This window comes from Sturnira hondurensis, unplaced genomic scaffold (assembly GCF_014824575.4).
Source record: "Sturnira hondurensis isolate 20B ecotype Veracruz unplaced genomic scaffold, ASM1482457v3 Scaffold0015509, whole genome shotgun sequence".
NCBI lineage: Eukaryota > Metazoa > Chordata > Mammalia > Chiroptera > Phyllostomidae > Sturnira > Sturnira hondurensis.
In genome coordinates this window covers 13,106,234-13,120,941 of record NW_028088140.1, presented here as the reverse complement: position 1 = coordinate 13,120,941, position 14,708 = coordinate 13,106,234, and the positions used below count along the sequence as shown (strand labels likewise).

The following is a 14,708-nucleotide window of genomic DNA, read 5'->3' as shown; positions in this document are numbered from 1 at the left end:
TTTGGTGTACTAAAACTTATTTTATCTTCTTAATAGCCATATGAAGTAGGTACCAGTATCACTCCTATTTTACACACAAAGAAACAGTCTAGGCATCTATGAACTTAGGTCAAAATAATTAAATTTCTGTGCAATGAAGGAGGGGAGAATGGTATAATCAGGGCACAGCTGAAAAAGGAGGAACAAAATTCTTGGCAGAGGAAACAGTATTTACAAAAGCCTGGTATGCAGCGGAAGTGGATGGGGCCACACAGAGGGCTGTTCTACCCACTAGGCACCACATGTACAGCCCGTAGGACCAGGAGCTTCCCAAAGGTCCCAAATATTTGAGACCTGAAAAAAATTATTGGCACCTACATATGAAAACTAAACATTTAAATTAATTATTCCAAAATGCAAATAATGAAAAACCCTTTCAAATTTTTTACATAAATAATTCACATTCGGTAAGTGATCTAGATGTATTTTAATACATTTGACAAAAAATAGGATTGGGTTTTTCAAGTTTAGGGCCTACAAAGGACAGGATAGGCCTTGACCATGCTGGGTTTGGATGTAATTCTGAAGGCAGCTGGGAACCAGTGATAGAAACAGGAAAATGTTCTCTGTGGCTACAATGAGGAGAATGGATTGGAGGGAAGCCAGACTGAAGGCCCAGAGGCTAGAACCAGATAGGTGTTTATAGTCTCCAGACTGCAAGACAATCTCTCCTCCTTGCCAAGATTAACATAAAATGATAGCATTATACAACCCAATTATACTTTGGTTTCTCAGGGGCCCAGTGTGACTCAGCATTCTAAATTTACTTAATATTTGGGAAGAAGGGTTTTGCCAATTCCTTTGTCATTAAGGCCAGTGATGTGACAGTCTAGGGGAGATATTTAAGAGGACATGCCTTGAGTCAGACAACAATGAGTGCCAACCTCAGCTCTGCTATTTGCTAGCTGTGTGACTTTGCCTAAGCTATTTAACTTCTCAGAGCCTCAGATTCCTTATCGGTAAATGGTCATAATACATTTCTTACAGAATTGAGATAAGCTATACATACAGTGCCTCCTACAAAATAGATATATGTAAATGATAGTTGTTATGATTTATGTGCCATTGTTCTCGGGCATAGTTGAGTTTTCTTTAGGAGTGAACAGAGGGTGGAATAAATTATTTAATCTTTTCATCAGTCTTCTGAGGTAGAAATTATTGTCTCTACTTTGCAGATAAGAAAACTGGGGCTCAGAGATGAGATAAATCAGCTCAGTAAACTAGGAGCAGAAAGCAGGAAACTTGGAAAACTGGGATTTTATTTTTATTCTGTTTGGACACCCTCTCCAGGAGTCAACGACAGCTGCTTCCACTATTCTATTCTGTGCTGGGTCCAAAACCTGTTTGCCTTAGTCTCGGCGCAAATAGTCCCGATGTCCCAGAGCACACCACCGAACACTCTCCTCAGGGCTAACCTCTATTTCCCTTCTTTCCTCAGCCTTGCCTAACTTTCCTACCACTTGCTGCGCAATTTTACAGCTTCTGGATTTCACTTACTACAGAGCTTGTCTCTTTGAGACTCAGACAGAACTGCCCTGGACTGAGACGCCTTCCAAAGTACCTCCCTTTAAGGGAGTAGATAAGTAGGTCACATTAGGATGGTAGGGGAGGAGGCTGACTTCTTAAGGGAGGAGGAAAAACGCTGCCAATCACATAGAGAATGGAAAAACAAAACAAGGCTCTTTTTTGTTTCTCAGTCTTTTTCCCATATACATATCCTCGCTCTCCCCTCCTCCTTTCTCTCTTTCCTCTCTGTTTCTATCTCTCTATCTCACATTGAAAGAAGCACCCCCGACCCCCCACCACTGCAGCTGGATACTCTTGCTGTGAAAAGCATGCACAGGCAACACTGAACTCTAGAGGTTTGGGAATACCAGTGGAAATTGCATTGAGCAGAAAGTTTGCCTACCACTCCCTATCCCCGTCCCCCATCTCCTCTTCAAACCACTCCTACAACTGCCAGGAGAGGGGAGATCTCAGCAAAGGATTTAAATCTTCTGTCCTGTTGACTGCTCCTCAAGGCTTGAAAGTACAGAGCTCCTGGGCTTGGAGGCTGTTGGGTAAGGAAGGCACTGGCTTCCAGTGGTTGTCTGAAGTAGCCTAGGGTCTGGTTAACAGAGATTCTGTTGTGGCAACCGGGACAAGTCACAGGCTTTGCAAGATTTCTGTTCCTCACCCCCATCCCTAACCCCTTTGAAGGCAGTTCACAGGAGAGGTGTGTATGGGCATAACATTATGTAGATTAGTGTGACGACCAGAGAGACAGAGACAATGCATGGCATTAAAGGTCCCATACTGCCAACCCTGCCCTGCCCTGCCCTGCTATCCCTAGGGACTAAGCCCTATTCGAATCAACACTGGGCGGTCACACTTCTAGGAAACTGCAGCTGAAGGGGAAAGATCCTGGCTGCTTGAATGAGACCCAGCGTGGTTGTGTACAGATGAGGAATGAAAATGTGTATCTGGGCAAACACCAGTCCATGAACTCTGTGCCCAAGGTGCAAGGCAAGCACACAAAAACAAAGACCATAGCCTGACACTCACACCTGAGGGTCAATGACCCGGGTTCCCTAAAGGGGGCTTGTGGAAATAGGGAGTTCACATCTGGAGAGGCCCAGGGATTTTCCGTTCTCTTGGCATGGAGCCTGGTGACCTTGCAGCCTCACTGAGGCTCACTGTTTCAGGACTCTTGTTAGTCCTTTTGCAGAGATTTCCAGACTGCAGATGCAACTCTCTCCTGCTGGCTGATGTTTCAGTGCTGCCCTCTGCCCTCCTGACTCCTGTGCTCAAGGCTCTGGGCAGACTCTTCGGGAATAATACCTGCCTCTGCTCTTTCTTCTACCCCTGCAGAAAGGTGGTGTTTCCCACGCCAGGAGTCTGTGCCCCAGTGCACTATGGGAAAGTCTCACTCTTGCCTACAGTTGCTCCTCTCCTTCCCATGAAAAGCATGGCTGGGTAATGGGAGAGAGACATCCATCTTCACCTGTGTTCTTCATTATACTTAATGTCCCCAGTGGGATAGGCCTTACACACCTCCTCCCCAGGCTGAAGTAATCCCAACCATCTCTCATCTGAGTGGGTGTAAATCTCAACATTTACGTAGTAGCAGTGATTATGGTGGTGATTCGCCTTGAAACAAGAAGTTTGAATTTGTGAGTTTACATCCTTTGTCCTCTCAAAAAGTGCCTGGCAGCTTGTCTCTGGATGAGGATCATGCCAGGACTACACTGCAGAGTGTGGGGTCAGTTGAATTCTACCCTAAAGCCAACATCCTTTGGAGGAAGGGGGAGGGCAGTTCTGTATCACCCAAGGTCTTGTGCAAGTGCTACTCCTTGGCTTACCTAGGATTAATTAGGAGAAAGAAAGCAGTCTTGGAGACTCCAAGTCCCTCCTGTATCAATTAGCCATGTATTTAAACTGTGGTTCTGAATCTTGGCACATGAGAATCACCAGGGGGTTTATTAAAATACAGATTGCTGGGCCCTGTCCCCAGGGTTTGCGATTCAGTAGGTCTGATGTAGGGCCTGAGAATTTGCATTTATAACAAGTTCCCATGTGATGGACTACTCCTGCTCCAGGGACCACATTTGGAAACCACTGAGCTAGAGTATAGCAGAAAGAAAATCTAGATTTGAGTACCAGACCTGCTTTAGTGCCTCTCAGAGCTTCAGTGTCTCATCCATCAGAGGCAGAGTAATGACCATCAGGTAGTTGGGAAGTTTGGTTACATTTTGTATTTGAAAGACACTTTCACTGTGCCTGGCAAATTGAATATATAAATTTGTCAACAAATACAGTGTTCATTGAGTAGTTTGTCTGCTGACAACTGGATACTCTGCTCAATGTCATGGCTGACTCTGGGCAGATCATATGGGATTCTAAGACCCAATTAAGCATCGCACGTCTCTGGACCTCATTTTTTCCTTTATCAGACAAGGCCTATGGTCTATGAGACTAATGACTCCTCCAGGTCCCATTTAGAAGTCTAGATCTGGGAATGGCATTAGTTCTCAAGAGGCACTAGATTTTTTTATTACTTGCCCACCTCTTTCCAGGACCTCCTGGAAAGAACCCAGGTGCTATTGGTCAGTTCATCCCTGAGGAGAGTTACTTGCCCCTCAAGGACCGTCATGATCTGGTTCCCACCTACCTTAATAGTGATATCCTCCATTCACCTAGTAGTCTAGACAAATCGGACTATTTGTCCTTTTCCAACTATGCCCTGTGTTTTCCTCCTTCTAGCTTTGGTCACACTATTCTCACAAATTTTACCAAAGTCTTATCTCCTCCAAGAAGTCATCCCACATACTCTGTCACCTGTCTGGGTATCTATCAATATACCACCTACAACATGCCATTCCAACGAAGTGGCGATGACCTAAATAGAGGCTGCATGAAGCTCATTCTGTAGGAATCTGCACAAGTGATTTCACAAAGCGATCCATATGTCAGCAGGTACCATTCATTCTCCTATAAATTTCTCACCTAAACTTAGAAAACATTTATTTCTAACATCTCCTTGTGTCTAAGAATTTTTAAAATAGTCTATTATTCTAAATGTAGCTATCTATTTAATGCAAGTGCTTTTCGTATTTTTCTTTAGGTAGTAGTAAGACATGCTACTGAAGTCATCAGGAATAAGATCTAACTAAATCAGGGATGCCACCACCTACCTACCCTCTTCTACTTGTGTCTGATACTGTCCCTCTGAAGGGCCTCCATAGAAGCTCAGTGGTTTGCAGTTTTGTCCCAGGATATCTCATTTCTAAAGTCTGTTCTTGGAGCATATCCAGATATGAAAAACAAGAATTGAGATATTGTGTTGAACTTTTAAAAGTGAAACAACCACTTAAAAGAAGATGCCACTTAAAAAAAGATTCATCAGTATTTCCTATGGTAATCAGAGACAGGGAATATATGTGTGTATGTGTATGCCTCTAGGGTCCATGTTCAGACATATATTAATTTGCATATAGGCACATCTGCTTCTCTAATTTCCTTTTTTAAACCACAGGGTTTTTCTTCGCTAAATAAAATATATGGGTTAGTAGAAAATATGTAGAGGAAACAAAAAGTAAAAGGAGAAAAAAGTCATTCATAATCTAGAAATAACAGTATTAACATTTCTTTTCTGCTATACTTAACCCTTTCTACACTGAATTTGCATTCAGTGTGTACAGGTCTTAGTTCCTCCACTAGGAGACTGCCTCTGATCATCGTCACATCTCCATCAACACTTAGCACAGGTAGAAAAAAGGAGGCAGAGGACTGAATCTATTTAGGCTAATAGTAAGTGGAAGAGGAACTCCCTTTCAGAGGGAGCAGGGCAAGTGGCTTGAACTCCATACTTAGGGGTGGGGTTGCAACCCTTGTTGAAGGGGAAACAAGGGATTTTCTTCCATCCTTCATATGTTCAGATTCTGGGAGCTGGGGAAAGATGGATAACTAGTCAAGTCTAGAGTCAGGGAGAGAAGCCTTAGCTCCCTGGCAGGGCCAGGGAAGGGCAGAAGCTTGGAAGTCACAGCTATCGGACAGGGGTGGTTTTACCTGGGAGAGGAAACTCTCTGTGAGCACTGGGTATTCATCTTCTTTACATCCAAGTAGTAGTACCACTACTAACCATCCCAGTCTCACAGGTTTTGACCTAAGGAAACAGCCACAACACTAACTATAGAGGCTTAAATTAATGTTTTTGGATTGGAGTTTCCCAAAATGCAGTTGTATCATCTGTGATTTCAATGTTTTAGTGAGAGCAATGCAGCAATAAGCAAGACACATGCACCTGTGATTCATGTCGTCCAAACCAGCCACAGTTCTGAACAGTGAAGACAGATACAATCATTAAACCATTTGGGTGTGTCCACGTCATTCACAAGTCTGCCAGTGTTAAAACATACCATGCTACTTCCTTTAGCCTCGTTCTAGGCAATAAAAACTTTGAAATCAGTGTTTTGATGGATTAGCTATGTTTTTGTAACATAAATGAAAACTATAAAGATTAGCATTACAATGAAAACTTGTTAGCCATCAGTAATGGTTTTATTGTCTGTTGGAATCGTATTTTTTGAAAACAGTATTTTTAACAGTTTCTTTATATAATTGTATTTATATACACAATTATTAATTATGAACTTTATTAAGGTTAGGTATCATGGTTTATTTGTTATTTAGTACAGTTTTGAAGCTCAGAAAATATTTGTTCTTATTTTGACTTGTTTTGTTTTGGCGATGAAATAGTAATCGATAGGAGTTAATCATTGTGCTTAACATAAATGAAGTCTCCAAGATCAGGATTATAAAGGGGAGAACAATAATCATATGGTAAAGAAAGTTGCCTTGGTTTAAATACTGTGCCATTATTGTTCGGATTTGGCTCTAAGGTGTTCTGGATGGGAAACAGTGAATCATTAACATGTTTCTACCTGTTCTCCTTGGAGTAGATAACACATTTACAAGTTTAAGAATTTGTCTTGGGCCCTGGCTGGGTTGCTCAGTTGGTTGGAGCATCCTTGTATACTAAAAGGTTGTGGGTTTGATGCCCAGTCAGAGCACATTCCTAGATTGTGCGATTGATCCCTGGTGGAGGCAGGGATCCACCTGCCTTCCCACACGGGAAGCAGCTGACCACTGTTTCTCTCTGCCTCTCTCCCTTCCTCTCTCTCTTAAAAAAAATCAATATACATATACTTGGGTGAGGATTAAAAAAACTTTCTTTAAATTAAAAAAATAATTTGTTTTGGGGCTATGAAACAGAGCAACATTATTTGGCTCATGCAAAAATTCAACCCATTATAATGACCTCATGAGCTATGATAACTTTTCCATACATAGCAAGCATAGAGTGGAATAGTCATTAATCAGTAACTATTAGTTGAATGAATGGATGAAATGACATAGCTATAGCCAACAAACTTTTTACCACCCCTGGGAAACCATTAAAAAGAAAAAACCAGCGGATGAACTCACATGTATTTAATACATAATGTTCTAGGGCCTTTATTGATGTCCTTCCTCTGGGTTTCAGGCGGCAGCAGCTATGTGAGGAGAAGGTAAAATGACGCTCCCAGGGGACAGACACTCCACCTGTCTATAACCAATGCTCACCTTCTTCTCAGATCACAGTGACTCAATTTGCAAAGAGGATTCAAGACCTAATTGGATCCAGAGCTGGAGGGGAAGTTGTAGAAACTAATGGATGATAACCTTCTGACCAACCAAATACATAAATGATCAAAGGAAAGCATGAATAAGAAACCAGAATAAAGGGTATATTAGGAGAGAGAAAATAATTCTAATGAAGAAGAGAAAGATACTCTAAGACTTTAGTTACCTACCAGAGATAGAGACATGTATCAAGGCCTGGCCAGTAATTTTCTTGTCCTTAGCCCTATCTTCCCCTTTCTTTCTTAACCTTTAGGATTCAGAGCCCTTACCCTGTAATTTAGGATTGTTTAGTTCATCAGCACATAAGAAACTTGTTCTTCAGAGTCTGAAAATGAGCAATACTGTTTCCTTAGCTACTATGGATCCAACGGAAGCAAGAACTGTACCAGATGAGCCCTGGTCAGAGAGTCGTTCCAATACACCAAGGTTGCAGGTTCAGTCTCTGGACAGTGCACATACAAGACTCAATCAATGAATGCATAAATAAGCGGAACAACAAATCAACATCAGTCTCTCCCCCCTCCTCCCCCTCCTCTCTCTCTCTTTTAAAAATCAATTTTAAAAAAAGAACCAGATGAAGCATCAAAGTCCTGGATTGGAGTCCTGACTCTGTTGTGTTCTGGCTGAGTGACCTATGCCCATCAGCAATCCATCTAATTCATGGCTCTTTAACTCGTTCATTTAACAAATATTTTCTAAGCAGTTGCTGTGCACCCAGCACTAACCTTGAGCACTAGAGATATAGCAATGAATAAAACAGAGGAGATCCTGCCTCAGTGGAGTTTATGTCCTAGTGACATTAAAGTAAGTAATCAATAATAAACAATGTAACTTCAAAAGTTTGCAGGGTTGTGGGAGAAATAAAACAGTTGGTAAAGTTAAATCTGGAGGAGGGTTCCTGTAGAGAGGGTAAGGGGAGGGTCTCCTTGAGGCAGTAACATGTGAGCCAAGACCTGAATGTACTAGGAGCCAGCCAAGGAAAAGATGATTCCAGGCAGAGGGACCAGCAAGCCCTAATGTGGGTCCATGTTTGGGGCTGGATGACAGTCAAGGAAAATGACACTGGTTTGTGATTGTGCTAGGTTAATTGTTTTGACATAGCACTCCAACTAATGTTAGAACTTCCCTGATTGTGTCTCAGGGGTGGGGGTGGGGGAGTCAGGGGTGGAGGTCCCATCAGGCTCCCACACTCTGCCCAACACACAGCAGCTCCTCCTGAATCTGAAGCATATACTGGGGTACTACTTAAGATTTTGCTTGAAGAATATATTCGGTGACCAAAAATTCTTGATCTTAATAGTCCTTCCCCATTCTAACTGTCAGACAGTGAGAATTTATCATACAACCACTGTGATCTGCTATAGAAGGGTTGACTCAATTCTATTCAATAAAAAGAGCTGGGGAATGCTGAGCCCCACCCCCTCCCGAAACCTGACGCAGGGAGGGATACATGTCTCTGCTTCCTCCCAGTAGACTAGACTGATGTTCTTTTCTTGCACTGTCCGAATGAGCCACTGTCCTAGAGCAGAGCTATAGAGCAGAGCTTTGTGGAGAGAGCCCAGGAATCGCGCTTTTTTTCCAACCTGTAAAACGCAGTTGGCCAGCTGCCTTTCTTCCCAGCCCCAAAACTCATATCTTTCCTTGTCTCCAGAGGACTGCCCAACAACTCTCAAATAACTCTCTGCTGTCCAGGGGTTTTGGGAAAAGCGCCATGCAGAATGTGAAATCATTTTCTGGTAACATGACTCTAATTAGCTCTTTGACAAAAGGAAGCAGAGGTCAAGAGGGATTTAAACAATCTGTTTCTCACATATTTAAAAACAAGTGAAGAACCAGGCAGGGAAAGGGAGAGAAAGAGAAAATAAGGAGATAAACCCTAGGGAGTATTTGGACAAGGGAGGTAGGAAGAGAATTGAGGTGGGGAGGAAGGAGAGAATATCAAGTGACCAAAACATTAATCCTTTCTTTCCCCAACTTCCCCCAGGGTCGCCATCTCCACTCCTCTCTCCCAGAGAGAACTTACTTGAAAGTTGATGATTTCTCTTTCTGATTCCATCTTGCTTCCCTCAGGTGCCTTCGCCCTTACTGAGTGCTAACAGTGTCGTAGCAGACTGCGTGGGCTATGCCAGGCTTTCCGGTCTGAGTCTCTACAGCTTTCTTTGGGTGGGAGGGAGCACACAGCTGGTAGGACAGACAAGCTATTCATCCATCTGATGTGGGATGCCTGTGTCGGCCTCAGCCGGTGGGGGAAGTGTACATAAGCATACACATGAGAGAGAGAGAGCATGTATGCTCCAATGGTGACATGTGGCATCGTAGTAGGTGACCTTTTGAGCTGGAGTGACAGCATCATTTTCTCCAGTGGCTCCAATGCCCCTCCAGTCCCAGAAGACCCATCTGAGGTTACACAGCCTGCTCCGAGCTAGTAGCTTCACTACTGGCACAGAAACCCTGTGGATTTATCAAGGAAGTTGAAAAACAGCCCAAGAATACTATCTGACTGCACACCAGTGGGGCTGAGGAGGGTTCCTTGTCACCACGGGTGGGGTGGTCTCCAGCATATTCCCAAGACTGAGGCTCAGGAACTTCTGTTGTTCTTTCTTATGCTCCCCTTATCTTTAAAAAAATTTCTTTAATTGTAGTTTACCTAATAGGCTCCAAAGCATAAGCCTTCTTCTACAAAGTAAGTAAACAATACATTATTATTAACTGGTTGTATGATGCCCTTGTTTTCTCCCCTGATTAGCCAGAAAGAGAGCAGGAAAAAGTTATACCTTCGAATTCAGTTCATGAAAGCAGTCATGTTTTCCCTGCTACCAGGGGTGTGTATTTTTTTGGAAATGTTTTTTTCCTGTTTACCTTAGGGCCACAATCTCTTCTGGCTTGTTCCTGAAGCTGGTTTTAGACCACAGCTTGTGTCTGTCTGGGTGTGGGTATGTCCCTGAGAGCTTGGGGAAGGGGCGGGGAGGGGGGGGGTGTTAAAGGGCAGTGATCCAGTTCAGAGTTTAAAAGGCAGGGTGAGGAACAAAGTCATAAACTACTCACATCCAAATGTGATTAAAAAAATGGGGGAGGCAAGTTCTTTGTATCTATTAAATGATGTAATGTATTCATAAGTCCCCACCCTGCTGGACAAGTGGTGAGAGGAGGGATGTACCATATTTCTGTCTGATCTCATTTAAATGGCAAACAGTTCGGCTTCGATAGAATGGTCAGTCTTTCAGATTTCCACTCATCACCCCCAAAGACGGCATCTAGGTGCATGGGGGAGGGGTGTGGTTTATGTATGTTTGGTGGTGCAAGGGTGACAGCTCTCAGATGTATCCTGTGACTTGTCATCTTTGTGAGTTTCTGCTATGGCAGGGCTGGGTTGCCCCCTGAATTGATGAATGCTGAGGAGAGACTTGGCCTGCTCCAGGGCCTCCTGCTGGCAACGGTAGCTGATGTCTGTGGCCAGGGTGACTCATGGTATATTCTCTGCCTGCTCTTAAGAACTCAGGGGGCTCTGTTGTAGACTCTGTCCTATCTTGGCTCTTATGGTGATTTGTCCTGTTCTGCAATCTGCTATGATTTGTATGTGCTCCCACCTCAGCGGTACCAGCCCAGTGGTCCACCCTCTATGGTAATCCCCTCTGACCCTGGCCAGGTGGCTCAGCTGGTTAGATTATCATCCCGAACACCAAAAGGTTTGAGTTCAATTCCCAGTGGGGTGTGTACAGGAGGCAACCAATGGATATTTCTCACATTAATGTTTCTCTCTCTTCTTCCCTCCCTCCCTTCCTTTCTCTCTGCAAAATCAATAAAAACATATTCTCAGGTGAGGATTAAAGAAAAAAAAGAAAAGATAATCCCCCTTTGAAAACTTTCCTAACAGACCCTTGGCTTCTGTTCTGCTGTAGGTACATGGGGACTGAGAGCTACTGACAGTCCTGGCAAAAGGCAAGCTCCACCTCACTTCTGGTAAAGAGTTTGCTTTCATGTGGCCATTCCAGGTTGGTGCAGAGGAAGCCTTTGAGGTGATCTTCCAGACTCCAAAGTGGGAGAGAGATGTTGGGCCCTCTCTCTGCATTCCTTCAAAATCCACCAGTAATACCCACCACTCCCATCCCCCATAACAATGCCACCACGTAATAGGCACTATTCTAAGCACTTTAATACACTGTTCTAAGCTGTTGCTTAGTTCTCATAACAATTCTGCAAGGTAAATAACACTATTAACCCCGATTTGCAGAGCAGGAAACAGAAATACATTCAACATTGCCCAGGCATTCCGAGAGGAGTCCGTACTCTTACCACCATTTTCGCCCAGAGAGGAGAGACTGGAACACATTTAAATCCCTGCTTTCTCTTCCTTTGCTTTTCTTCTTCACATAATTCCTACAATCGAGGGTCAGAAAAGGTGGACTTTGTCTTTTTTTTCTTCCTGTTTGATTAGGGTGTGCCTTATAAGAAACTCTATGATAATACTTTAAAGAAGAAATAAGAAATTTAGAAAATCCTCATTCTCAACAAAACCTGACTATCAAAAATATTGTCTTGCTGGAAAAAAAAGATGTAAGAAGCAAATATCAACTATTTCTTTCACTTTGCATCCCTGTTATGAAAATTCTGATCATCCTTTAGTGATATATATAATTATATATAATTTAAATAATTATATATATATTTCCTATTAATAAGCACATTGGTTTTAAAAGGAAAAAGCTGTAATTGGCTATAATAATGATTTTGGTTTGGCAAAATCTTTCTGAATTTGAATCTTTCCCACCTCATAGCATCATTTGGAAGTAAATAACAAGCAGGATTTGGAAAGTGGTTTATTTACTTGTGACTCTGGACCAAGCATCAGCAATTTTTTTCTGTAAAGGACCAGAAAGTAAATATTTTTACCTCTGAGGGCCATATGGTTTCTGTCACAACTACCATATCCAACTCTGCTATAGAAGTGAGAAAGCAGCTATGTGAACAAATGAGTGTGGCTGTGTTCAATAAAACTTTATTTACCAAAACAAAACAAAACAAAAAACCTAACAGTGGACCAGGTTTGGCCCCACAGGTCACATTCCGCTGACTTTGGTTCTAGAATATAAGCAGAAATAGAATCTGGAGTTCTGATTATCACAACCATGTCCGATCTTCTAGATCTTGTCTCTCAAATCTAATTTCCTCGACTGCAAGGATAATGTGTTAGGCACTATGGGGATATAAAAATCACAAAATACATAGCTTTGTGAGACACAAACCTGAAATGTCAAGCTCTAGTGGAGAGTGCTTCTGACATTTGGCTGCAACACTGAAACTATACCTATATGGAAGCTAGACCATCTAGCCAGGAAAGGTTTCAATTTCTCTTTACTGCTAGGGTGACTCTTACAGTGTGAAGCTCAGGGGACAGTTTTAGACAACCTGCAGCTTGGGAAGAATTTTTTTAGACTATGCTTGAATAAACACTCAGAGCCATTCAGAAAATGGTCATGGAGTGGGGTACTACACTGAGACCCTAGAAGTGTCTTATGATGTAGGAGGTGCGAAGAGCTGTGGGGCCCTGAAGAGGCAGTCATGAGAACAATGCCGAACAATGAGGAAAGCCCTGCCGTGGGAACCAGATGACCTGAGTGCCTGTGTGTGCTGAATTGCTGTGTGTTCTGAGGCAAGTCACTGACCTCTGGATCTCATAGTCTTCTTTGTGAAGAGTGAAGCTGTCGAACAAATGGTTTCTAAGATCCTTTCAGATCTTAAATTCTGTTTCTAACATGTGTTTAACTGTTTCTAATGTGTGGCTAGTATAACTGGGGATTTGAATTTTAAATTTCATTTAATTTAAATAAATTTACGTTTAATTAGGTACTAGCTACCATATTGGACAGTGGAGCTGTAGACCAAAATTCAGTAAGTAAACACTTACTGTATAACAGTATGAGATCTCAGATCCAGGTCTGAATTTTAGTATTAGAGATACCTTAACTTTATTAAAGTTAAGGTTCCCTATTGGAATATTGATGTAATTAGAAGAATTTTAAGAAAAATTACCCCATCTGTTACCTCTGCTAGTGAAAACTGGGCAGGCCAGACACATGACAAACCAGACACCAAAGGGAGAGTAAGGGCATATTCAGAACATGCTTACAAACTCACATACACTCTTTCACATATTCATTCTGCCCCTTGCAAACTCACTGCTGCAGGAATCCTAGGGCCAGGAGGAACAGAAAAGGAAAACTTTGGGGAGAATGGGGGGAAGGAGGTGGTCCCTGGAGGGGGCTACCAGTGCAGGGCTTGATGAGGGGCCCAGATTGGCCAGATAGATAATTAAGAATTAGATTGTGTGACTCTAACACTGTTGAATAGAAGTTTTGGAAATGGAAGTGTTAGAGAACAAATGTTCACTGTTCAGTATAACATCCATTAACCGCATGTAGAGATTGAGTCCTTGAAATGTGGGTAGTAAAACTGAGGCTTTGAATTTTAAATTTCATTTAATTTGAATACATTTACATTTAATTAGGTACTAGCTACCATATTGGACAGTGGAGCTGTAGACCAAAATTCAGTATATTCGAAGTATTGCTGAGCTGTGGCTGCCACTCATATAACATTCCCATCCTGACTGCTCATCTCTTGATAGATGTTCTAAATAGGCTAAACCCCGATTTGACATATGTAGGAACTCAGGTCACACAGTGCTCATGGGAATGCCCCCTGCAGCCCGGGGATGCTCTTGGTTGTGGTAAGCAAAATTTCCCTTCGGTCTTTTGCATTCAGGGTATGGGGATTTTAACTGTGACTCACTACTCAACAAATGATTAGTATCAGAGCCTTGTCATTTTGACACAGAGCCCTTCTCACCTCTCACCTCTGTGATGAAGTTGAAAGGTGCCTGGTACTCTTCTGATGGCTTAAGAGGGTGGAGGTGTAATAGCTGATTCTTCTTAGTAATAATAGGAAAGAGACATCAGAGGCTTTTAAGCTTTTTAAAGCAAGGGAAACCTTTTCGTAAATGAGATCTAATGCAGAGGTTAGTATAAAACAGATTAAAGTGAGGCTGCTCGGACCCCAGAGTCATACCCACCCCTCCCCGCCAGTCCCACCATCTATTTCTCAGGTTACCCCTTAAGGTACCTCTTGGGAACTCCTCAAATTTTAAACAAGCAGGCAACTTGTTTAAAAGCCTCTAAGGGCCCTGGGTGTGTTAGGGCTGGGTAGTCACAGGTCACACAAAATTGTGTGACATTTTTTTCAAGCTTTGAAATGACATATTGAAAAAAAAGAATAGGAAAAAAGAAAACTGTGGCTACTTATCCCAGTAGCAGATGGGATGCTGGCAACAGGGTCTTTTTTTATTGACAGTGCTCCTCAGACAGGGAAGGCTGAATGTCACTGTTGTACCTTTTCCCAAATTGCACAAAGGACTCAGGGTTGGAATGTGGGGAAGATAAAGGCTGGAAGGCGCTATTTCTCTACCAAGAAATGGGCAGAGAGCCCGAAGCCTGGTGGGAAGGGGCAGG

At 42.6% G+C, this 14,708-nt stretch overlaps 1 protein-coding gene across 1 annotated transcript in view; it reads right to left on the bottom strand.

Annotated features, from left to right (window-relative positions):
- The window catches only part of NINJ2 (ninjurin 2), a 99,706-nt gene extending 90,297 nt beyond the window's left edge, over positions 1–9,409 (bottom strand). Inside the window, 1 exon segment of the mRNA XM_037064817.1 lies at positions 9,227–9,409. Coding sequence (XP_036920712.1) covers positions 9,227–9,409 — 183 coding nt within the window.
- Between the last annotated feature and the right edge of the window lie 5,299 nt (positions 9,410–14,708).